General features: G+C 36.0%; 1 protein-coding gene across 20 annotated transcripts in view; it reads left to right on the top strand.

The window, feature by feature from the left end:
- Positions 1-23,408, top strand: part of BAZ2B (bromodomain adjacent to zinc finger domain 2B) — a 127,125-nt gene extending 103,717 nt beyond the window's left edge. For 12 of the 20 annotated variants that reach the window (XM_057415627.1, XM_057415629.1, XM_057415633.1 and 9 more), the window contains 16 exons: positions 494-748; positions 1,486-1,700; positions 2,629-2,703; positions 7,789-8,032; positions 9,930-9,992; positions 11,086-11,230; positions 13,260-13,924; positions 14,465-14,741; positions 14,922-15,077; positions 15,486-15,646; positions 16,564-16,874; positions 17,261-17,396; positions 18,799-18,945; positions 20,014-20,273; positions 21,010-21,153; positions 21,932-23,408. In XM_057415627.1, coding sequence (XP_057271610.1) covers positions 494-748; positions 1,486-1,700; positions 2,629-2,703; positions 7,789-8,032; positions 9,930-9,992; positions 11,086-11,230; positions 13,260-13,924; positions 14,465-14,741; positions 14,922-15,077; positions 15,486-15,646; positions 16,564-16,874; positions 17,261-17,396; positions 18,799-18,945; positions 20,014-20,273; positions 21,010-21,153; positions 21,932-22,085 — 3,408 coding nt within the window. In that variant the 3' untranslated portion in view covers positions 22,086-23,408. Of the gene's footprint in view, positions 1-493; positions 749-1,485; positions 1,701-2,628; positions 2,704-7,788; positions 8,033-9,929; positions 9,993-11,085; positions 11,231-13,259; positions 13,925-14,464; positions 14,742-14,921; positions 15,078-15,485; positions 15,647-16,398; positions 16,875-17,260; positions 17,397-18,798; positions 18,946-20,013; positions 20,274-21,009; positions 21,154-21,931 lie in introns of those variants that run through there. The other 8 variants (XM_057415640.1, XM_057415639.1, XM_057415638.1 and 5 more) reach the window with 4 other exon arrangements.
- The last annotated feature ends 2,449 nt before the right edge of the window (positions 23,409-25,857 follow it).

Below are 25,857 nucleotides of genomic sequence, written 5' to 3'. Positions count from 1 at the left end.
ACATGCATCATGTCTCAATTCATAGGCACTATATAGAGCTTTTCTCATACATGCAACTATTCTAAACTGCTACGCAAAACAGTTACTATCCCAGTCTTCTGTGTTCTTAGTTCTTGTCCGTCAGGGCTTTACATACCTCAGCTTTGAGCTCTCTCCGTTCCAGAGAATTCCTCTCCCCATGTCCCCAGCGTATTTTTATACCACCTTACATAGTATTTTAGCTCAGAATAGAGCCTGAGAGCGTCTCCTGGCCAGAAAGTATTTACTAATATCTTCCTTCCTGTAATTTATTAAAAGGTAAACATGCTTCAGCTTTATCTTAAATTTACTGATGGGAATGTGAGGGAGCAGCTTCTCTATAGCCTTTGCCGTCTAGCATTGTCATGCTGTAGGTCATATGGAAGTATCAGCCAATTTCCTTATCTAGTATCAAAAAAGTTTTCTGTTGAAAAAAATGTTACTGAATCTTTCATAGTTTTTTTTTACTTTTCAGCCTTTGCCAGAGTTGCCTCGCATCCCAGGCCTTGTTCTCGATGGTAGCACATTTTCTGATTGTCTCATGGTAGTGCAGTTCCTACGTAACTTTGGTAAAGTTCTTGGCTTTGATGTGAATGTGGATGTCCCGTCCCTGAGCGTTCTTCAAGAGGGTTTGCTAAACATAGGAGACAGCATGGGAGAAGTACAAGACTTGCTTGTAAAGCTTGTCTCTGCGGCTGTTTGTGATCCAGGACTTGTTACAGGTTATAAGGTAAAAAAAACAGTATATAAAATCTGCAGTAAACACCCTGTATTTATGAATGCATTCTTCATAATGTGTCTTTGGCACCCCCCTGTTTGCATTTAGATTCTCTTTCCTAATTCTTCTCTTTGGTGTCGCTGTTCTAATGTTATTCAAAGACTGTCTGTGCCCTGTCAGCCTTCCCAGAAGTTACATATTTCTGGGCATTTTCTCTACCCATCCCCATTTTTATTTGGACCTCTTGGAGGGTAGTATCACATCTGAAGCCACGTCTTTTATGCCACCTCCGCCCCCTATTTTTTCCCTCTTTCATTCTTACCCTTGTGTTATATTCTCAGTGAATCTTGCTGTTTCTTTCTCCAAAGTCTGCTGTCTACATCAAAACTCTGATGTATTCATGATTCTCTTTTTTTGTTATCATACTTTTTTGAGCCAACATAGCTCTTGTCTACTCCAGAATGCTACATAGCATGATTGTACAAAACAGGTTCCAGTGCACCTTTTTTCATTTAACTTATTTCTTTAATATTATCTCTGTTCTTAAAAACTTAGTGGTGAAGACATTCTAGTTTATTACTGTAATCAAGATTTACATTTGAATAATTTTAAAGAAAAAATTCCGATTTACAGTCCTTATGTGAAAATGCAAACAAACCCGCCCCACTGTTTTATAAGCAATAGTAGAGCCTGCAGAGGAAAATAATATCTTAACATGTGATTGCTTAAAATGTCTTTATTCTTTTTAGGCTAAAACTATTCTTGGGGAACACTTACTGAATGTTGGTATCAATCGAGATAATGTGTCCGAGATTCTGCAGATATTCATGGAGGCTCACTGTGGGCAAACTGAGCTGACGGAGAGCTTGAAGACAAAAGCTTTTCAGGCACATACTCCAGCTCAGAAAGCATCAGTATTTGCTTTTCTTGTCAATGAGTTAGCATGCAGCAAAAGTGTAGTAAGGTAAGATTTTTCAAAAAAAGGTCTGTAAAAACTATAAAAACGTTGTAGTTTAAAATTACTGTATACACTGTGTTCTGTTTCTTGATGTTCTTATAAGGAAAGCTGAAGTTTCCTATGTCTTTTATCATTTAAAATGTTTTGTTTTGTTCCCTGGTGATTTCTGCTGCTTTTGTTATATTGTGCTGCAAAAGCAATCAGGGTTGTTGTATAATCAAAAGTGAAAGAGATGCTTCATTTTTTTGCAAAGTTGAAGAATAGCAGAAGTTGGCAGTGGAAGTGCAGTGCATGTACTGTGCAAGAGGGTTGATGTGCATTAATCAAATCCCTCATAGTAAGAAACTTTGTCTTATTACATGTTATGAAGTGTTAAGTCAGATTTGTAGAAACAATTATTCAGAACTTTTGTTTCTTTATTTTAATCATAAAAGCAACTGTGACCTGTTAAGTTGTTGAGACTGGGATGTTTCAGAAGTGGATGGTCACTGCAATGAAGCACTTTTTTGTGTTCTTCAGTGTCGTCAGTGGAAAGTGAACATTAGTTTGTAGATCATGTGGATCCTGGTTAGAATACCATTGATGTACCAGTGATAACTTTGCAGATGAGGGCTAGCTGCTTGGTAGCAAATAGTGCTTTGTGGAGGCTTGACATTGAATTAGAGCTATTGAAAGAAACATCAAATTCTTTGAATGACATGCTTCTTATGGAAGGAAAGCTTATGTGATACTGTGAATAAAGATCACCTCACATAGGTACAGCAGCACACTACATTGCATTCCTAATACTGGAATTTCCTGGCTTTAAAAATACTTATTTTGAATTTTAAACATTCCTCTGACATAGTTCTTTGAGACAAAGTATCTGTACATAAATGTCTGTCAGAAAAAGGTATGTAAGTTCACCATTGATGGATTATTTTGTCTTTGACAGTGAAATTGATAAAAACATTGATTACATGTCAAACTTAAGGAGAGATAAATGGATGGTTGAAGGCAAACTTCGGAAGTAAGTTTTGTTTCCTTAAATATTACGATATATTGCTTTTTTGCATTTAGGTATGCTGCTATATAGGCAATTGGTTCAGAGGATGAAGTTAACTGATGCAATTACAGGTTCACCAAGGAATTGGTAACTGAACTGTTTAATTAAGGTGGATGCAGATTTAGAATGTGCAGCACCAGTCTTTGACAATCTGTGAAAGATCTGTGGGACTCAGGGGTTAGTGTCCCTCAGAAGTGGAACAAAGTCAAGTCCATTTTGTATTCCTTGATAGAAGGTAAAGATTTTTTAATTGGAGTATTACAGGAGCTCTCAAATCACTGCTGATGTTATCAGAGTTTATTTGTAGCTACCATAATTACCAGTGTTCATTCTGTAAAGCATTTTAAGATGATGTGATTTTCATGCAACAGTTACCAATCAAATTTTGTTAATTTATATTATGTAATCATAGTATTTCCCATCTGTCAGTGTTGCGTTGTTCCCTATAACTAGAGATCATATGTAGAATGCAAACTTTGAGATATTTTTTTATATTTCTGTTTAAGGTAAAATTGGAATTTTTAAAGGGTTGTCAGTTTCATACCCACTGTTCCCCAATCCTACAAGACAAAATTCCATACAGCAAGCATACTGGCTCCAGCTACCAGGAAGCTAGAAGGCATAAAGTTGATGAATCACAGGGGGTAAAAATATATGGCCAGACTCTACTTTCATTTTTTTTTTTTTTTTTTTTACTTAGTCATCTTTACTTCTTACTAGGAATGGTAAATCCTTTCTTAGTCCTTGCTTTAGGTACTTGTGTTTCTAATCTCATGTCTCCCTTTTTTTCCTTTAATATATCTCGAAAGGAAGAAGGAAAGAAGTAAAGAAGAAGGACAAGAGGGAGGTAGAGGAAAAAATTAGACCAGTAAAAAGAAATTCTCTGCTAATACTGTAGATCACAGTCTGCACAGGGTTAATGTATTTTACCTTTTAGGAGAGTCCAAATACCTTTTCCTATCTTCATCTATGTCCCCTCTAAAGGGTATAGTTTAAAAAGTGTTTCTGAAGTTCTAATGTAGCCAACTGTCTATTAGTGGAATGGAACCCATACCTGTCTGTCTCCTTAGGGACTGCTTAGTCTTTCTCTCCCTCCATCAAACTGTAAGTACTTGTAGATGTAGGATCCTCCCTTTTCCTCATGATCTCTCTTTTCTTCCCTTTCAAAGAGTGGGCATAAATACCCCGAAGTCCCAAGCCCCACTCTTCCTTCCAAAAGTCATTTCTCCATGTCTTGGGTTTCCCCCAGGCGTGTGGATTTCAGGTTGTGGTAGTGCTGTCTTTATTTTCAAGTGTAAGTAATGCGGAAGTGCTCAGCAGCATTATTCTTCTGCTGCTTTGAATTCACTGGACTTGATTCAATCATCTTTCACCTTTGGTTGAAAATCTTCTGATTTTCCACAGTTTTTCTGATGAACTCTGAGAATCTTTTTGGAAGAGCCTTCTTTGATCAGTTTTAAACAATGCTTTCTTCCTATTATATCAGTTGGTGTTTGACATGAGCTCTCAGAACTGTTCTGGGGCTTCTCTGAAAAGAATCTGTCCATCTCAATCTTCTGTTTGGTCTTTTTTTTTTTCTGTTGCTTCCAGAGTTTATTCTTTCCCATGTTATCATCCCCATCCATTTGAAAACTCAGTCTAGTTTTTAAGAATCCAAATCTCAAAGAGTTTTGCATAGGAGTATCTGGACTGCTTGCCATGTGCTCAACAGATGTGTGCTCTTTTCACATACCTACAGACCTTGACAAGACCCTCAGCACCAAGCCCATCATGTGTAGGAAGTGCATAGTGGTAGAACAATGGATGCAGATGAATGGGTTTATTTCTTCTCAGTTTGCCAGTGTTTCTTTGTGGTAAATCTTCATACCACTGTGTCCAGACTGTTTTGAACTCTTTATGAGTTTTTTTACAAGTTCCTCAACTGGATTTCAGGGACCTGTGTTTGTAAGAGAAAAAGCAACATTAAAACCCCAGATTGGAAAAAGGAATCATTGTGTAAAAGCCTATAGGGATGCCTTTTTTTTAAACAAACAACTCTGTGGGTTTTCTGTTTGTTTATTTTTTATTTATGTTGTTTCTGGGGGGTTGTTGCTGGTTTTGAGTTTTCTGGGGGGGTTTTGTTCCTCTTGAGGACACCGAACCAACATTCTTTGGTAAGTGTAATATATATGGTTGGAAACTGAATTCTGAGCTGCCAGGACTGTTTCTGCTACACTTGATGGTCTGTGATAGGTTGCATCTTATTCCTTCTCTATCACTTCTAGATGTGAATCTTGATACTAATCACCATTTTTGTAAAGGCACCTGTCTCATACAATCAAGTCTTCTTTCTTTGTGCTTTCTGTATCACAATTATAGTCAGAAGGCTCACCTGAGATGATTCAGTTATTTATTTTTTTAACTAGGTAATCATAATCTCAGCATCTCCTTTTCCATTACATGTCTTCTTCTTGGCATTTTTTTTTTTATATTTTGATCAGTATAAAAAGGGATAAAATGAAATACAGCTACTTGAAGGATTAGGTACGGTTTCTTTAAAAGACTTGCAATACTGCAGAACAAGGTTTTTCACTGCAGTGGTGATCTTTTTAAGATGCCAACATTATGCCATGCTCCTTGTAAGTTGATTTCTTTCCAATGAGACCATCTCAACTGTAAGTGATGATGATAAGGGGACAAATTTACACCCCAAGTTTGGGCAGGAAGTGGTAATGTTGAGTTGGGAAGCTTTTATTTTTTGAGATGCAGGCTGAAGTTAAAGTTGCTTAATATTTGTGTGCAAAAATTATAAGGAAGGCATGAGAATGAAGTCAAAAGTTGAATTTTTGTGTGGCTTAAGCCACACGTCTAATTGTCTGATGGGCCACCCACTCTTCTTGTAAGCCAGTAGACTTTGTAATTTTCTCAGTAGCTGCAGATGTCACTTTAGTGTATTCGTGAAAGTGAGAAAGATGAAACGGTTTTCTGAGTGAAGGTTTTCTTCTCTCAGTGAGCCATATGTCTAAGTAGGAGCAGGAAAAGTATGCTACCCCTTGAAATACCTGGAGAGTACTTAAGTTACTCTCTTACTGACTTCTGCCTCTACACTCATTTGGATACAGACTGCTACCTTCTTATGGTGCTATTAAAAGAGAGCATCTTTGATTCATCTCCATCCTTGCAATTTGTCATGCAGGCTTCCTTTAGTGCTTGACAGCATTATGTCTCTTATTTTTGCTTTCAGCAAAACTAGCCTTTTCCTCTTCATTTCTTTTAGATATATGAAAGCTGTGTTTGCCAGTTGTTGCACTTCCACCTGCCAGCTTTATTATTGTCTTCAAGATAATTTTAGTGTAACTTGTCTCCAAAATTTTCTTGCAGCCGACAATCCAATCATTGACTAGTGACTTTGTTGGGGAGTAAATTCCTGTATATAGACTGGAATTTCCAGTCCAGATGAAGTGGATTTGATGGTTTGAAGTTGTCTTCATAAAAAGGAAATTTTTGTCTAGGAAACTTAACTCAGTGGAAGCCTAAGTAGTATTTATGCTCAGCCATACTAAGGCTCTTTGCACCAGACCTGAAAATGTTACTTGCTTCAAATTCACCAGAAGGCCTGAGAATTATTTTTTTTAATTAAAAACAACAGCAACAAAAAATTGGCTGCTAAAATAGCTAAAAATTTGTTTATATTAGATAACGTAAATCTTTCTAAATTCTCCAGTGGATTAGCCACTGCATATAAAACAAGCAACCAACCAACCAAAAAAATACCCAAACCACAAAAAAAAAACCCAACCCCAAAATAACAAACCACACACAAAAAAAAGCCCCAGGGCAACTGTGTCAAGCAAACGAAGTCCCCTTGATGATTTCTTGCTACCAGTCTTTTTAAAAAGTGCTGCTACCAATGCAGCAGTGACAGCTTCATTTAAGTCTGTGCTGTTGAGTACTGGCTTTGTATGTTGGTATTTAGAAGGCTGATACGTTTGTCTGTATGTCCAGAAGCCAATACTTCTACAGCACTTGCCATACTTGTAGCCACTTGCTGTATGGAATATTGTTTTGTAGGATGGGAAGAGATAGAAGTAAGACAAGGAAAAATTACGTACTGGTAATTGTGTTTGTCGTTACCGTTCTACTTTTCCCATCCTGCCTTCTTCCAGTCATCTCTTCCAAAAATCTTTGTCTTTTCTACACGTTTATGAATCTCTTCTGAGACAGTTGCATTTTTGGTCTGCATTACAAGTGGCTAGGGCTGGCTATTTACTTACACCTCCTGTGGTTCAGCATGTTTGCCTGCTAGCTCCCCGATAGGTGGAACTGTAATTTTTGCTGTGTGGAATCTTGTCTTATAGGGGTTTTATAGAAGAAGAAGGTCTACTACAACCATAATTACTGGTATGTAAGTTTCCCTTTTCTTTTATAAAAGGAAAAATGAGAGTTTGAGTAATCTCCTGGTAGTTCAGGTAGCTCAGATGTCTCAGAAAAGAAAGTATGTCGTAGAAGAAGAGGTCAGCCAAGAGACTAAAGTCAAATAATAAATAATACTAAATTAAAAATGCGTAAGACTATGAAAAGGAGAAAAAAAATAAATAGTTTAAACCAACCTTGCTGTTGCTGTGCAAATGTAAACAATTTCATTTTTCCAGTTGAGGATTCTTGCCCTTCTCCCTTTCCCCTCCCCAGGCACAGATATTTTATGATCATATTCTTAAATGCATTAAACCAAAGATAGAGAAGTTGAAATGGTTCTTCCTTCTAATTGTCTTTCTGACTATCCAAACTCCCTCTTCTGTTTCATTTCTTCTAAACAGTTGTGCAGTAAAATTCACCTGGGAGAAACAGAAATTCTACTCAGAACTGCGTAAAAAGGTTTAAGGGGTTTCATTATGTGAATTTTTCTTACTGACTAATGGCAATAAATACCGAGAAAATATGATGTCATATTAGAACAGAAGAGCTAATTTGAATCTAAAATGTATGATTTACTTTCAGTCATGTAGGAAGAAAGGTATGTTTATGCTAGAGACATACTCCATAATTTCACCCCTTGTCATGTGTTTCAAGGCTTAGAATCATTCATGCAAAAAAAACTGGCAAAAGAGATGCTACAGGAGGTGGAGACATAGGAGAGGAGCAGCACTCTTTGGAAACACCAGCAGCAGGCCGCAAACGCAGACGAAAGGGAGGGGACAGTGATTATGATGATGATGATGATGACGACAGTGATGATCAGGCAGATGAGGATGATGAGGATGAAGAGGACAAAGAAGATAAAAAAGGAAAGAAGGCAGAAGTTTGTGAGGATGAGGTGGGGGATTTTTAATATAGTGAAACTTCACCTAGTAAATTAAAACTTAGCTTCCTTCTGCTTCTCTGCAGTATGGCACTGCTTCCCAAAAAATCTCAGAATTAAAAAGGAAGAATAACTTATCTCCAGTATTTTTTGGTTTGTGGAGTAAATTTATATTCCAGATATTTTTCCCCCCCTTTTTGGGGGAGCTATTGTAGTATGGGTCGTGGTGTTTTTGTCATGGTGGTTTGTTTTTTCCTGCTTACTTGTCTTAATTTTGTTGAAGTTCTGAAGGATTGTAGCATGTTCAGAGAGCTACACTTTTGTTAAGAGATAAGCGTAACTGTTGCTTTCTCTTAGGAGAATAAAGGTCTGTTATTATTAGACTAGTTAACAAAGTATGAAAGAAGTGTAAAGTTATCTATTATGAAGCTTACCTTTGACCTTCCTGTGTCGGTTTTTTTCCATGACTTTTATAGCTTAGTCACTGCCCAACTGCATTTGATCACAAGATGATAAATTTTACTAGTCAATATCGGATAAGATACAGGAAGGATCCCTGAAACTTTTTTAGCTTGTTAAGTTGAATTCTATCTACAATAGTCAAAAATGTATTTATTTTGTTTCTTTTAATATAGAAGTATTACAGGCCTGTAAGATGCACTCTAATGTAGAACTCTAGAATTCTTGAAACCTGATAAAGGAGTAAAGCAATACTGAGCACTAGATTTTAGTGCACTGAGTTTTGGATTATTTTTTTAGAAAATAATCCATTTATGCAGGGTTACTGAAGTTCAGAGTAAGGTTTTATGGGTGTGGTGGATGCGGCTGCTTGAGCAGTGCATCTATACAATATAGTATGTGAACTCCAGTCTTCATGAACACTCTTCATTAGGCACAACTGATTTCTAGGGTAGGAACAGCCCTTCGTGCTGTCTTTCTGGATTTATTTTACATACTGTAATGTGTATGAATTTAAGAGAATACTTTAGAGGCATAACACAAAGCTCTTAAAAATTCATATTTCAAAATTAAAAATAAGTAACATTTTGGTTCCATTTAGTACAGTCTCCTGTTTTGGTGCACTGGGCATTTTGTAGACAAAAGTCCTGGAACTCCAGTGGAGACAGAAGTTCATTGCATTTATGCTGTACGTTTATGTTATTTCAGAAGACTTCACTCTGATACACTCTTAGAGAGCCAAAAAATACACCACCAGTATCTTCTGGTGCAAGCAACTGGTAGCTCCTAGGATTTTGGTTGTATTCTTTTGGAAGCTTACTGTTACCCCCAAAGACTTTCTGGAACTAAATTAAAACTCTCTTTATGGAAATGACTGTAATTTTTAAACTGTGTCAAGAAGGAGGACATTATAGACTTAATCACGGGTGCATTTCTCTTCAGAGATTAGCAAGATTAATACTGGAACTTCTATAGGAGACTTGTAATTTAAAATGGCTCTACAGTTTCTTGTAGACATTGGAATAAAATGAGCAAAGACTAATAAGGTTTTAACAGATTCTGTTATTTCATGCATGAAAACCATGTACAAATTAATTTGAATATCCAAAAAAGCTTCCTAGAAACTGAAGATTAGATTTGATAGTCCTAAGTGTTCATGCAGAAACTGAATTATTTCTTCCAGAAAAAGAATGTTTTCAAGTGAACATTTGGCCACAAGCTTTCTCCTTTGTATGCATCTGGGATGGTTTGGAAAGATTCAGTATATATCTTTTTCCAGTTATGTTGTTCCTAGTCAGATATATTGAAGAAGTACAAAATTTGAAGTTTTTTACCCTTAGAATTTACCTCTCATTTTCTGTAACATCTCTTTTAACTGTAATATTAATAAGACATGGCAGTGTGATTTTATCCTGAAATAAATTTGGCATGATGATATTTTTGGTGCTTACAGGATGATGGGGACCAGACAGCAAGTGTTGAAGAACTAGAGAAGCAGATTGAAAAACTGGCAAAGGTGAGGGGTCGTTTGTCTTTACACTATGGCTTTGATCACTGGGTGGTGTGAGTTAGAATGTTATCAGTAATTTTCTATGCTCCAATTTAATAAGGGTCAGCTTTTGTTTCATGAAAATATGAATAATGCTACTGAATTGTGAATTTAGTGGCACAAAGTTGTTACGATTCAAAAGACAATTAGAAAGGTCTTGATAATGTATTTGCACAACTCAGAATAAAAAGTAATATAATTTTTATCCAGACCTAATTGATGTACTTTTATTAGTTGATCTTAGAAAGTGATGGTAAATTTTGTGTACTAGAAGCAATGACTTTTGTTATACAAATGATTGCAGTTCTCATTCCCTCCTGCAGTTGGCTAACTACTGCAACCATGTTCCAAGCCGACACAGGGAGCTATCTTTGCTTCAGATTTTGAAGGAAGAAACAGTGCAATAGGAAGCAATGTAAATGAAAGAGAATGTAGTAGATGGGGTACTCACGGCCCATGCTTTTACTCTTCTTATTAGAAAATTTGTCATTTAAGACTTTGTTTCCTGGTTTCTTTCACATTGCAAATTGCAATAAATTAACAATTCAGACTTAGATCTGACTTCCAGCAGTGTGAATTTAGCAGAGCAAGAATTGAGTAAACAAACTGAAATTCTTGTTGGCCCCCTTCAGAGAACTGTTTGTGTTTGAATACAGAATTTATTTTCAGACATTATTGTTCTCACTCTTTGATGAACCAGTTGAAATATTTCACTAGTTTCCCATCAGAAGCTGCAGTGTCAGCTGTCTTCAGTGCTCTGTGTTAATAAGATAGCCAACATTGCAAAATACATTTTTAAAGGAAGACTGATAAGCTGAACCAGGAAGTGATTGAACTGATGTTTGGTTTGTTTTTGTTTTTTAAGGGAGCTCTATAAGTAAAATCAAGGCAGCAATTAGAGTAGAATTTCACATAACACAGAGAGAAAATATTTCCTAAGAGAGCTTCATCATGTGACTCTTGAACTTCTGTTCAGTCTGGCAGCCAGGACATGTTTTCTGTTATACCGATTTCCCTTCTCCCCCCATTGAATTATAATACTTTACCTTTTTCAAAACAGCAACAGAGCCAGTACAGAAAGAAGTTATTTGAAGCTTCGCACTGTTTGCGTTCAATGATGTTTGGTCAAGATCGTTACAGGCGCCGATACTGGATTCTGCCCCAGTGTGGTGGTATTTTTGTAGAAGGCATGGAAAGCGGTGAAGGTAAGAAACATAGAGGCATACTATCACACCAGGGCATACTTTGGCAGGGTATCCTGTGCATCTGTGTAGGCTGTAATTTTGTGTAGCAAGGTCTTCAGGCTTCAACTTCAGAGGCTAAACAGGCTGATGTCAGTAGGTGTGTCTATTCATGTGGTGCTTTCTGCTCTTTCTGATTATGAAACATCAGCTAATATCTTTCAAATTGAAGATTAATATTTTGGAAGTTTTCAGCTGTTACAGTTCTATATGTTATGCTTTTTAATTTTTATCAACATGCGATCTTTTTTGGCTCTTTCTGAACTATTTACATTTCCTTATGGTGGTGAACTATGCATATGAAAATTAGGATGGCCATAGAATGCAAAAACCCCCAAAACTTTTAATCTTCAGTTGTGGTATTTTGTGCAAATATACAAGCTATTGTGTGCTTAAAGATTTGATATGTGTCTAGAAAAAAATACGAAAATTATTTTCACTCATTGGAGTACTGTGTTTTCTGATGAACAGTATGGTTTAATCTTTTTATTTTACCAAGTGATCTTTCTTCCAATCCAGCAAATACTGAAGGTCTGTTGTTTTTTGTTTTTTTTGTTTTTTTTTTCTAAAATTAATATGTAATTTTGTGGTTGTGACAGTTGTATACTAACTGTGATTGAACTTTTTCACACACTTTAAATTTGATAGATGCATAAAATATGTATTAATCTGACCTTTTAGTAGGTATTAACATTTTTAAACATAATCATGCATTTGGTCACAGAAAAATCCTTTCTAATTCTGGTACCAATGAAGCAAAGCTCCATTACTCTTAGAATTTCACCAGGATAACAAAATAAATAAAATCTGATACACATCAGAATAACGTAATCTCATGAGAATTCTAGAGAGCTATTTAATTAAAATAACTGTAACAGAATGGAATGAAATCTGAGCCCTATTTTGGCCCCTCCAAAGTAAGCCATAGAACTTTGCCTAGATCTAATCTTGATTTTCAAGTTAACTTTCAAAAATGGGCAACATAAAAATGAATTTGTCTTTTGTTCTGCATTATTTTGTGCTGTATGTTATGAACTGTTCTGCACATGAATAGCTGGATACAGAAGGTAAATTGTTATATGCTGTGCTGCTTGCATTCCTTTTGTTCACTTTTTACTTATTTCAAGCCGATGAATTCCCAAATGCTTCAGAAATTGTACACACAGAAGACTCTTTGAAATACAACTCTGTCTTAAGACAGGAAAAACGAAAGAAAGAACACACAGAAGTTTTAGCCAAAAACTTGTGCAAACCCATATTTTTTAATGTATTGTTTTAATGAAAGTTTAATTTCCCTGAATAACAAAATGGACATACTCTTTTAAGTTCTCAACTAACTCCCTCTTCCCCTCAGCTCTTAGTTTGCCTTTCTACACTTTATCCACTCCTAAATTCTTTATCTAAACATTGGAATTGTGAGATATGAAATGTTGGATGATCTGTCCATTTAAAAAAATACTTCTCCTTCCCTCATCTTGTAGTCATTTTGGTTCTTGCACTGATACTCAAATTGTTTCTATCTTGACATATGCCACAGTTGTGGGCACATTCTGAAGTTTTAATGGAAGCTGGCCCAGGCTGTTCAGAGGGACTTTGACAGGCTTGAGAGGTGGGCTAGTGTGAACCTCATGGACGTTCAACAAGGCCAAGTGCAAGGTCCAACACTTGGGTCAGGGCGATCCCGAGCACAAATACAGGCTGGGCAGAGAATGGATTGAGAGCAGCCCAGAGGAGAAGGACTTGGGGTTTTTGTCAATGAGAAGCTCACCATGACCTGGCAATGTGTGTGCTTGCAACCAGAAAGCCAACCATGTCCTGGGCTGCATCACCAGCAGCATGGCCAGCAGGTTAAGGGACGTGACCAAAAAGAAAGGAAATAATTGATCTAGCATGTGTTGAGCCAAAAATGAAGTAATTCTTTAATGATTGTAATAAAAATGGTCTAAATTAGTTGGTCTGTTATATTTCATCTGTGTTTCTTTTATATTTTTAGGCCTAGAAGAAATTGCGAAGGAAAAAGAGAAGTTAAAAAAGGAGGAAAGCCTGCATATCAAGGAAGAAGAATTTGAGGCAGAAGAAAAATTACACTGTTTGAATACAACTCACTGTGAGCAAAAGGAAGATCTGAAAGAGAAGGACAACACTAATTTGTTTTTACAGAAGCCTGGGTCTTTTTCGAAACTAAGCAAACTGTTAGAGGTAGCAAAAATGCCACCTGAATCTGACATTATGTCCCCTAAACCTAATGGCAGTGCAGCAAATGGCTGCACATTATCTTATCCAGGTAGCTCAAAGAACTCTCTCTGCAGTCTTCAGCCTACTGTATCACAAAGCACCATTGAGAAGTCTGATGCTAATAATCTTTTCAGTCCTCATGCAAGTGGGACAGGAAAGTTTTATGGTTCTCCACTAATTCCAAATGATCAGTTGTTAAAGACTCTTACTGAAAAGAGCAGACAGTGGTTCAGCCTTTTACCGAGAACACCCTGTGATGATATGTCAGTTACCCATGTAGATACACCAGCTACTACAACTTCAGTTACTCCTCAATCACATCCACCATCAAAGTCACCTTCGCCTGTTCCATCACCTCTTCTGGGCTCAACTTCTGCACAGAGTCCAATGGGATTAAGTCCTTTTGCATTGTCATCACTGCAGGTAAGGAAATAAATACATTTTTGAACAGTCTGAATTTGCTATGCTTATTTGGGCAGAATTTCTGTTTAGACAAATCACTTCACAGAAGTGTTACAATTTTATTTAAATTTCTTTTTTTCTTCTAATACCTAATTCCATGTTACAGAAGTTTTACAATACTGTATGTTTTTTGATTAAAAAAAGATTACGATAGGTAAAATTAGGTGAGCCAATGTATGATATTTTGTATTTGTGGTTCAGTAATCTAATTTTGCTTTTAGGAGGTTGGCAACTGGTATTAAATCAAAAGCAGACTAGTTTTCAGAAATGTGACACATCATACCCTCCCTTTAAAAGCTGTTATTTTTTAATCATTAACAGGACCATAAAAAGTATTATACATTAGCGTTACATTAGTTTTTATTAAACTAATCAAAGTACTATGTAATGGCTCCCTTTATGTTTTGATTATCGTTAAACATAAAGCATCCTAATCACAATTCAGCTTTCTTGGTAATAATAACAGTAGTTGTGATTGTGTTAACAACATATTCTATATAGCAGGTGAAGACTGGACTACCTATGATGGGACTTCAGTTTTGTGGATGGCCTACAGGAGTTCTTAGTTCAAATGTTCCATTTCCATCTCCTTTACCTGCTCTTGGATCAGGGTTGGGATTATCAGAAGTGAATGGTAACTCATTCTTGGCATCTAGTGTTCCTGCAAGTAAAAGTGAATCACCAGCACTACAGACTGAAAAAATAGCTTCTGCCCCTTCTATGACAACTGAAGTAGCCAAGGCAGTAGATTATCCTAACCCAAAACCTATACCAGAAGGTAAGTACACAACAGTGAGATGGAATTACATGTAATCTCTACAGTACCACTACAATGTTACAATTCAGTTTATTTTTTTAAAATAATTTGCCTGTTGAATTTGGCTGGGTAATTTCTCTAATCTGATTGTGTGTGATCACGTAAGAAATGCCTCCAATGTATATGCTTCTCTTGATTTAGAAATGCAGTATGGGTGGTGGAGGATTACTGATCCAGAGGACCTAAAATCTTTGCTTAAAGTGCTGCATCTCAGGGGAATAAGAGAAAAGGCCTTACAAAAGCAAATACAGAAACACATGGATTATATCACTCTGGCCTGCATCAAAAATAAGGATGGTATGTAACTGATATTTATGTTAACACATGTTGGGGCATAAGACAACTGGCATAGAGCTCTTAGAGACATATAGAGTAGTGGCTGGAGAAGAAAGATAGAGGTCTCATTGTCTGTAGCTGCTTTTTTACCAGCCTTGTTCCGGAAGGTTATAGAAATGGAGAAATCCTGTTCAATATAAATCGCGTTAGTGGCAGAAGCGTCATTAACTTCTTTAAGCTCTTTCCCCTTCTTGCCTTTAAATTTCGAGTTTGAAAACTTGCAGAATTTGTTATCCCTATTTGGTATATTAAGAGTAGTACACTTTTACAACAGTTCTTCAGCATTTGACTGGAGTGACAGGAAAATCAGTTTGAATTTACTCTGAGAAGTTATAATGCTAATAAAAATAATGTGATTCTCAAATACAGTTGCAATTATTGATATCAATGAAAATGAAGATAACCAGGTAACTCGAGATGTTGTGGAAAACTGGTCAGTAGAAGAACAAGCAATGGAGACGGATCTTGCTATTCTTCAGCAGGTGGAAGATCTAGAGAGGAGAGTTGCATCAGCTAGTTTACAAGTTAAGGTAAAACCAACTTTTAGTAAAATGTCTCTTTAAGTGGTAAGAATTTAAAGTAGATAGTAGCAGTCCTTTTGCTCTTGGTAAGTGTCTTCTTATTCTATCTCTACTTGTCTGCAAATAAACCAAATACACCGCAGCAGTATCACGGATGTTTGTGTTTGAAACATTTTTACTGCGCTTAAATCTTCAGCTGAAGATGCTCAGAATGGCAGTTCTGGAGAGTTCTTGTACAGTGTGCAGTTCCCTGCACATTTTGTTAACCTGTGAATGCCAAGATTTTATTGCATGTAGACTGCTTAATTATAGTGCTTAATGATAGTTTTGCCACATTTCTGCCTGTCTTGCATGATTGTTGCTGTTAATGTTTTCAGAAAAGCCTTCAAGTACATCGTAATACTTTGCTTGAGTACTGTAAAGTCATGGAGAACATGGGATGGTTGTGAGTGTGAATAAGTTAGGAATTCATTGGCTGTCATTATGATTTGGAATTTTTTGGTGGTGTAAGGATATCAAATTGCATGTATTTATGCATAGTACAGATGTAGTAGTATCTGGGATCTAGTGAGTTCCAGGGGTGGGTGTTATTTCTGTGACCAGTTGATACTGTTTCTTGAGCCTGTTGGACAGATAGACCTATTCTGATGTTTCGACCAATAGAACAGGATACTTCAAAAGGACAAAAAAATTCAGACTGTTGCAGAAAGGTTCCTTCAGAAAGTCTGGTAATGCTTGTATTTTTTGATTAATTATTTTAGTTCTCTGGATATTTTGGAAACTGTCTCTACAGATGGATTACAAGTAACCAAGATCTACTGGAAACAGCGCTTCAGTTACTTAGTTTGATTCCATAAACCAGTTCCTCTGTTTACACACTAAGTTAACAGCAACCAATAAATGCACAAACCTTTCTATTAACATAGGGTTGGCTGTGTCCTGAACCTGCATCAGAGAGAGACGACTTGGTATATCGTGAACATAAGTCAATTACTAGATTGCACAAGAAGCACGATGGAGATTGTGCTGGAGGCGGAGAAAGCAGTACAAGCTCTCTAGAGCGGAAGAGTGACAACCCTCTAGATATAGCTGTAACCAGGCTTGCTGACTTGGAGCGGAACATAGAGCGAAGGTATCTGAAGAGCCCCTTAAGTACCACCATTCAGATCAAACTGGATAATGTGGGCACAGTTACTGTCCCTGCTCCTGCACCATCCATTAGTGGTGATGGTGACGGGTAGGTTATTGAGATTAACTTGAAAAATTATTGTGCTTCTTTGCTAATTGGAGCCTATTTTCTCATTGCCTGTTATCTATGTACTTTCTTGTATGTCTGTGATCCATACGGATCTTGTTATTCTGCATGGTGCTTTGTAAAGATATTTTTTGTTACGTTTGTTGATAATCTCGCAAAGTTATCTTACATTTAACTGGTTGTGACTAAGCTTTGAGGCACGTAGCCACAGTCTGTGCACTACATGAAATTTAGTTGCTTAAACCTTATACTTATTGGCTGTGTATGTTTTGTCATTGCTTGGCTTTCAATGTGACAATGATTGTTCCACATTTAAACATAAGCAAACACGGATGTGACCTACTTAATTACTGTGTATTTCAATGCAGAACTGAAGAGGATATTGCTCCAGGGCTAAGAGTATGGAGAAGGGCATTATCAGAAGCGCGCAGTGCTGCGCAGGTAGCTCTCTGCATTCAGCAGCTACAGAAATCAATAGCATGGGAAAAATCTATTATGAAAGTTGTAAGTGTTTTTAATTTAAAAAATAATACTGTAACTAAACTATTTTGCTGTCTCCTGTTTTCCCTCTTAAGGCATTAAGATACCATAGTTGTTAATGCATTTCTTATTACTGTTTGTAAAACTTAATACAGTTTAACCATATTTTGCATAGAAAAATGTAAGCCTAATGGAAAAAATTGTCTCTTGCTTAGCAAATTCAGCATCTTGGACTTTTTAAGATAAAAAGCCCTGTAACTGGTTACTTTATTTAAGATGGTAATTACTCTTTATTGTTAATATTTAGGTAAAAAAGTCATATCTGGCTCTATCTGATAGAATATTTCTGATCTCATCTGTGACATAAACTTTATGGAGTTTCAACATCGCATACCCCAGTTAAGGACTTACTTTTTCAGAAAGTTGAGATGTTCCAAATGTGTGGTTTCTTTGCATGTGCACTTCTTGCAACTGAACATACAAACTGGGTGCAAATAGGCTGAAATACCCGTTTCCTAGTATGCTTCACGTGTAGATCTGTGTTAACTGTATATACATAGAAGGAATGCAAAATGCATGTATCAAAATTTTCATGGACCTCTGAATCTCAAATTTCTGAAAACAAAAATTTTACTACAGCAGTAGTGATTCTGACATGGTTAAGAATGGCCAGTGCTACATACAGGGTGGCTAAAGCGATTCTTCCATTAGTGGTCTTTTCCCTAATTTTTTATTTCTGCCAATCCTATACAGTTTCTAATTATGTCTGGACAATTAAAGGATGTTTTAAATAAAAACTGTAGTGTAAGACTGTACATTTAATTTATGTAGCTCTAAGTTTAAAGTTCTATCTTTAGAGCAAAAAGTTTATGAATTTAGTAGGAGCAACTGAAAAGGCATTTGAATGTTTCAAGGTAGTATTTTGTTATCCAGAAAAAATGTACAGTGTGTTGCTCAGTTTGAATGAAATGTTCTGTGCATTTAATTACACATTAAATGTAAATATTTGGTGAAAACACATGGAGGTCTTTAAGTTCCTGAAAAAGAAATCCAGATATAGAAGCGTATCAAAATAGCACAATGTATATAAGAAAATCAGTAAGTCGTTAGGTATTTTTAAATTAGTGTGAATTCTGGGAAGTGCTAGGACCATTTACTTTGCCTTTTGGAGTTTGTTCATGGTGGCCTTTGGATAAGATCATTACTGATTATTATTTTAAAATGCTGTCATGAAATACAACTTATTTTTATGAAATAGCAACTTGTATATTGCATATACAATATTCAGATGTGTTCCCAAATGTAGCCTTTAGATTAGTTCCTTACATGTATTCTTTTACAAATGTGATCGTTAGCAGACTGCTAAAATGAAAATAATTTTGAGAGTGAAAAACTGAATTAAAGCTATTTTTAATTTATTATATAGTACTGCCAAATTTGTCGAAAGGGAGATAATGAGGAACTGCTGCTCCTTTGTGATGGTTGTGATAAAGGCTGTCACACCTATTGCCACAGACCCAAGATAACTACCATACCAGATGGTGACTGGTTCTGTCCTGCCTGCATAGCAAAGGTAATACTAACCATAAAGGTGAAATAACCTTTGTATAGATGGTAGTTACAGGTCTACCAGTGCTTTTTTCCATGAAAATAATTGTGTGTGTTTTATGTTGGGCTGCCGTTAAATAGAGATTAATAGTTTAATTCAGCTTGGGTGCTAATTACAATCAGTGCCAAATGCTTAAAAAAGTTACTGACGACATTGTGAAATAAAGGAATTGTGTTGCAGTGGTTTACAGTAGGTAGTGAAATCTGCATATTCTTAACCTGGAAAAATACAATGTAAAAATGCAGGTTTAGACAACTTTAAAACTAAAGACTATTTTGATAGGAGAATATAAAATGTTACAGTTTAAAAATTGTTCAAGCTATCTAATGTAGTCTTAGTAGCACAGGCAGAGTTTAGTGCTTTTGACGCTGCTGTTCTTTCTTCATGAAATTTGTTTCTATATTTTCATTCTTTGATTGTCAGTGAGTCTTTTCAGTGCCATCATGTGCTTGACTTGACATGCTGCAGAGTTCCTATTCTAATAATTAGAAGGATTACTTCACTGTGCTGTGTTATGATGCTGTCAGTACCCATAATCGTAATTTCATTTAAAATGTATCCTTTAGTTTCATTTTACTGCCTATATGTGGTACTTTATTAAATAATGTTCCTTTTCCCCGTTTCTTCTGTTGTCATACTCAGGTTGTGTTTGTAGTTGTCTTGTAGCCAAGCTATCTATATCTTCAATATCAAACTTTCTATATCAGTTGATTCCATCCAAGACTTTCAAAAAACTCTTTTCCAGTTTTCTGTATCTTGCAAATAATACAGCTGCAGTTATATCAGTCTTTTAAGAATAGACAAACATTTGTCTAAAACTACACCAGCCTAGTTTGTTAGGAGATCCTTTTTTACCAGTCTGAAGGTCAGGTGCCTAAAGCACCATTACTTGCCTTTAGAGAAGAGCAAAAAGTGAATAGTCTCTGCCAGCTGGTTTGGTGCTTCTGTTTGTCTCTGATCTTCATTGCTATCAGTCATAACAGATTTCTGTAATTTCTTGGTTATTGCTTATTTCAGTTCTCTCTATTGCAGGCAAGTGGTCAAACTCTTAAAATAAAAAAACTTCAAATCAAAGGGAAAAAAAGTAATGAACAAAAGAGAAGCAGGAAATTAGCAGGAGATACAGAGGATGAAGACACAGCAACTACAAGCGCCTCCTTAAAAAGAGGAAAAACAGAACCTAAAAAAAGAAAAATGGATGAAAATGTTTCTGTAAGCCAATTAAAGCAAGAAAATTTCACTGCTATTAAGAAAGCTAAAAGAGATGACTCTAAGGATCTGGCTATATGCAGGTAAAGTAAAAATTCTAAACTTGGATAAGTGTTGTTGAAATAAGTACTACCTGATTTTTTTTGTCTGTGTTCTGGGAATAGGAACTTATTCTTTGTCATGTATCCATACAGATTGCGATAATTTGTGTGTATATATAAGGGATTAATGTGTGCATGATGGGAATAATTGCTGTATTTGGTAATGAAGCCCAAGAGGCAATGTACCAAATGTTAGAATGTTGTCTGTGAAACTTGGTAGCACTGACAGCGTTCAAATGATGATTATATGCCATATCCAAAAGGCATTGCTTTCAGAGGAAGACACAGCAATGGGAATGCATCTTCCTTTGTAGTATTGCTGGTCACTCAAAAGTGGCACATTTTAGCCTTATCATAGTTTTGGGAAGCCAGTATTTTTCACTGAAAATTGTTTTATCCCAGTATTTTACTGGAAACCCAGTAAACCCGGTTTTACAGGTTTGCAAATGATTTACATTGAGGTTCAAAGTATTCAAGTTGCAGGGCCAAATTTTTCTTTTAGAATGTTGAGAATTTCATCTTACATAGGTTGCCTGGTGAGAAATTAATGCTATTTTAGATACTCAGTTGTCTGTCTGCTCTCAGCCTTACACAGGGCACAGAATAAAGTGCTTTCCTTTTATAAAGTGGATAGGTTCATGAATTTATGGAACAGTGAAAAACCTCTGTAAATATGTGAATAACTTCAGATACTGATTTAAAACCTTATTTTATTCAGCATGATTCTCTCGGAATTGGAAACTCATGAAGATGCCTGGCCTTTCTTACTTCCTGTGAACTTGAAACTGGTTCCTGGTTATAAGAAAGTTATTAAAAAGCCTATGGACTTTTCCACCATTAGAGACAAACTAAGTAGTGGACAGTAAGTAAACCTGTTGTACATTTTACTTTACATTTAAAAGAATATTTAAACATTGAAATACTTTTTTTTTTTTTTTTAAATAAGTTAAACTGTTTTTACCTGCCTGCTCTGGCACCTCTATGATTATTTTTACAGTCAAAATAAAACTTCGTATCTAAGTGAAATAGCATGTGAGGAGGGAGAACCTGTGGAACTGGTTGCAGAACAATAAAGTTGACAGGTTAAATGCACAAAATCAATCAGCAGGAAAAACTTCTTTTCCTCATCCTGTCTCATGGAGACATCTCAGTGTTATTACATATAAGCAAGAACCAACTGTGTGGGCTTTAATCTGATGGAGTCCCTGTAAATAATGTAGCTGTGGAGTTAATTGGTTGTGAGAGGCCAGGTAATATTCCACTAATGGTGGTTAATCATTTTATAGTCCTACAATTAGACTGCACAACTTTTTGAAAAAGACACTATATGCCTCTCTTCCCTTTTCCTCCTGGTTACATCCCTGTGCTCTAACAACAGCTTGCCACCACAGAAAATTCTGTCCTTGATTGTTAAGACTGACGCACTTCAGTGTCTGTCAGCTCCACACAAAGCAAGTTCTGTAGGATATTTCCTGTTTAAATTATAATTTAAAAACTTTAACATGTAAAGCATTCATTGAATATTCTGTGGCTGGCTTTAAATTCACTGATGTTAAGGTAGTTCATTCTCATGCAGTTACAGTGTTTTTTCCTTTTGATTCTCAGTGTTCCAGAAATCATTCACCTTTTTCTTCTTTCAGGTACCCTAATCTTGAAGCATTTTCGCTAGACGTCAGGCTTGTTTTTGACAACTGTGAAACCTTTAATGAAGATGATTCTGACATAGGCAGGGCTGGCCACAACATGAGGAAGTATTTTGAAAAAAAATGGACAGAGATTTTCAAAGTGAGCTGAAGTTACCAGAACTTTTTCTTCCTTTTTTTCCCTATTGCTTTTTTGTCATTAAATGAGGACTGATGAGACCAGCAATGTGAACTGTATTTACATGAAAGTGCAAGGCACATGCATAACTAATGACTGTTTTTTTCCTTTAAAATATCACAATTGTGATACTAGTTCTAAAGGCTTCACTCCTACAGCAACCATGGCCCCTTGGTTATTGGTTTGTGTGTTTTAACAAACTAATTTAGGTAGAACAGGGAAGCACACCCAAAGAATTTCAAAGAAAGGGGTGTTATAGTGCAATAGCAATTTAAAATATATCAAAACGCACTGAATATTCAACCACCAGAGCTCTACTAGGGGAAATGGTTCTTTTCCCTTTCAATAAATATCTATTTTTCATTTTTTTACTTTGTAGTTTATTTTTTAGTGAATGTATTTAATTTTATGAATTATTTATGATTATACAGCATTCAGAATCTTCGTTTTCTGTGAAAAGGAAGAACTAGAAAATTGCTTTAAATCTTGAAAATACAACAAGGAATGTTTTAAAATATAAAACAAAGCCAAGTGAAACTGTTTACACTGATGTGCTGTAAAAGCACTAAAAATTAAACTTTACTGTAGAGTTACAAGTACATTTATATATATGTTGCTGCATCACTTGTGTAGTTAAATTGTATTTCAAGACAGTGAAGAAGAATTGAGACATGTATATACTGTTCATTATTGTTTATATTAAGTCTTGTTTTAAATATGTATGATGTGTACATATTGTTTGCAGACATTATTGTTTATGCCTTAGGAGGACGGTAGCATTTTATTTTAGTCTTAAGGTAATTATGGCTATATGGGTTGTACAGTAATTATCCTCTACCAACACTGTGGAGTCTCCTTAATCTTGGTAGTGCCTGCCTTTAAAACAGGGTGTAGGGGATATTAGTTTTCCATTTTTCTATTTTGTTATATGATTTCAAGCCACCACGGCCTCAAATTCAAGTATAATCATTTGTATCCATGTGGAATAAAATTGTGACAATTTCCTACGCACACAGTATTTTTTCATAGAAACATTTCCCTCCATTTGCCTTGCCACAGAAATAACAAAAAAGACATTTGTAACCACTGTGTTTTATCTACTGTGTGTTGTGGTGGCCTGTTGGGCAGATAGATCAGATTTTTTTTTTTTTTTGTACTAATGTAAGAGTACTTGAAGTTTTATTTAAAGAAATGTTGTGGAAAGGTAGCATTCTTTTTCTTTTCCTTTTTTAGGAGTGTTATTTTTCACTAGTATGTGTGGCACGGATACAATAAAAGACTGTTTTGCAAACCAGATTTTCTTGGCGATTTTAATACTTCAGATCCTGTATATGCAGGAATTTTTTAAATAATATCTTGGAAGTCTTGCATTTAACATTCAATTCTTATTATGATACTTCTAATTCTCCTGGCCCTTTAATGGTAATTCTAAAAGCAGCGATGCCAAGCAGTTAGAGTGCAGTTCAACTGCCTGTTAGAATGAACGTAAATAACGCTAACTGGGGCCTTCAGGTGTACTTGGGCTGCCTAGTATTTGACCAGTTTCTACCAGTCCTGTTCACTGTTACAGTCTGAGTGCAGGTGATAAACGCATGCCACATGTAATGTTTCTTAAAAACACTGACCATGTAAAGGTTTTGCCCTATTTTTTTTTGGTCTGCAGAAGGGTGTAAGTCATAATTCTTGCTGTGACTGAAGAAAATAGAAGAATTACAAATGAATGCTGTGGAACCCCAATGCCTATAGCACCCTCCCCAAGTAATGTTTCGGAGTTCTGGCTGTGGAGGTGTTTTTTGCTTTTAAACTAGAGTTTTTAAATCTTTTTTTATATATGCTCTTACTGTTATGCTTCTTGTCTCTGCTGAGAAAGAACAGTCAGTGTTTGGTTTCTAGTAAAATACTTGTTTCCGTTGCCCTCCCCAGAATATCTGGTTCAGTAATAGTTTTATTTTCTAAAGTCCTGCTGAATAATTTGTGCTACCTAGAGTAAAACAATTCTCATTTGGCTCTCAGGCATCTTGCATTCTAACATGAGCTCCACCACTGACTGCTTCACGCCTTTCCTTTTTCTGAAGACTTCAATAAAAAGGTTTGCCTACATGTTCCAGAGGTGTGAAGATTAATCAGTGTTTTGAGCATATGATGATGGTAGGCTTGTAAGAGTGTTAAAAGTATGCTTAGATTATTGGGAGAACTATTTCTTTGATGCAAAACAATTGATTTTTTTTTTTTTTTTTTTGCTCCCTCAGATTCTGTACTGGTTAATGCTTTATCTGCCATACTAGAGCTAGCACTAGTTCTCACAAAAGTCGGAATGTTACCAGCTACACTACATACATAGCTGCATTTTTTCAGCTTGTATCCTAACTCAGTCAAACATCTGGGAGAGTTTAGGTGATCACAGCTACTGTAGCTGCGGCAGTGAGACAAGCATCACCCCTCTTAACTTGACATTACCCATGTATTGCTTTGTTCACTAAGAGCCAATTGTCTGCATTACTATTTCAGTAAAACTAAATTTACAGCGATTACTATATTTGAATGGCAAGCTTGGATCATACACATGCCATCAGCAATCTCCAACGAAAAGAGCAGGGATTTAACCACTTAACCACTAGAAAAGCTTGCTTAACTCTTCTTCTTTGCTGAGTTTCTCTCCTGATGATGTTTCTGTCTGTTTTCTTAGAGGAAAAGTTTTCCAGTGTGCTCTCTTTCTGAATGAATGAAATGTGCAGGTCTTAGTGTAGGGAATTCATTAATGAGCTTCCAAACTCATTATTTTAGTACCCTTAATGGTGCTTAATGAAGAGTGTTCTGGTTTGTGAGTATAGGTTCTCTTTTTTTCTATTGGCATCTCTTTGAAAAAAAAGATGATATAAAAGCAGCAGAAAATCGGAAGTTGAGGTGTCTTGGACAAAGTATCTTTTAAAAGAAGTCTGAAGATTTTTCTTTAATCTTTTCACATGATTTTGGTAGTTTCCCTATGACAATTAGAAGGGCAGAGGTGTTCTGATAACTGTGAATGGGCACAGAGACCGGAGGAACAGTCATTTTGTATGCTGAATGGGTGGCCTCAAGACTTTATCAAATCTGTATCATTCCTGAATGTTTTAGTTCCCAAAATTTGCCTGCAAACTGAGGGCTAAAAATTGAAATCAGGAACACCACAATTATGTTATTTGATTATGTAACTCTTCTTGAACTACCCTGAATTCAGACTTTCAGTGTTAACCAGAAATGTTTACAGCTGGTATGTACATTTAGAAAAATTGTTTTATCTTTCATGACACAAATTTCTCTTGCTTGTATTGTCCAAACTAGCCACCATTACTAGATGTGATAGAAGCTAGATTCCTGGGCATGTTACTGATTCCCAGTGTCTTACTTAGCAACTAATTTCAGGTTTCTCAGCTGTAAAATATTATTGAACAGTCTTTCAGTGCATATGTGTGGTATTCACAATCCACAGAGTTTATGCCTGTGGTACTCATGATCAAAAGTCTACCGTCCCCTTCAGTAAGTCTCTTAACAATTGATACACAATTCTTTTAAAGTAATTGTTTTTATTTAGTAATGTTTAATCTTACAGATTTCTAAATCAATGCAGCACATATGAAATAGACCGAGTACTAGCCATCACCTAGGATTCAGAGTAATTAATGGGCACTCATCAGCCAGTGGATCAAACAGCAAGCAGTCATGTAACACCTATAAAACAGAATGCAAGATTGTACAGATTCCAACA

Source organism: Pezoporus wallicus, unplaced genomic scaffold (assembly GCF_028554395.1).
Source record: "Pezoporus wallicus isolate ANWC-B61680 ecotype Strahan unplaced genomic scaffold, APGP_CSIRO_Pwel_v1 contig_736, whole genome shotgun sequence".
Lineage (NCBI taxonomy): Eukaryota > Metazoa > Chordata > Aves > Psittaciformes > Psittacidae > Pezoporus > Pezoporus wallicus.
The sequence above is the reverse complement of the archived record's forward strand: the minus strand, read 5'-3'. Positions and strand labels throughout refer to the sequence as shown.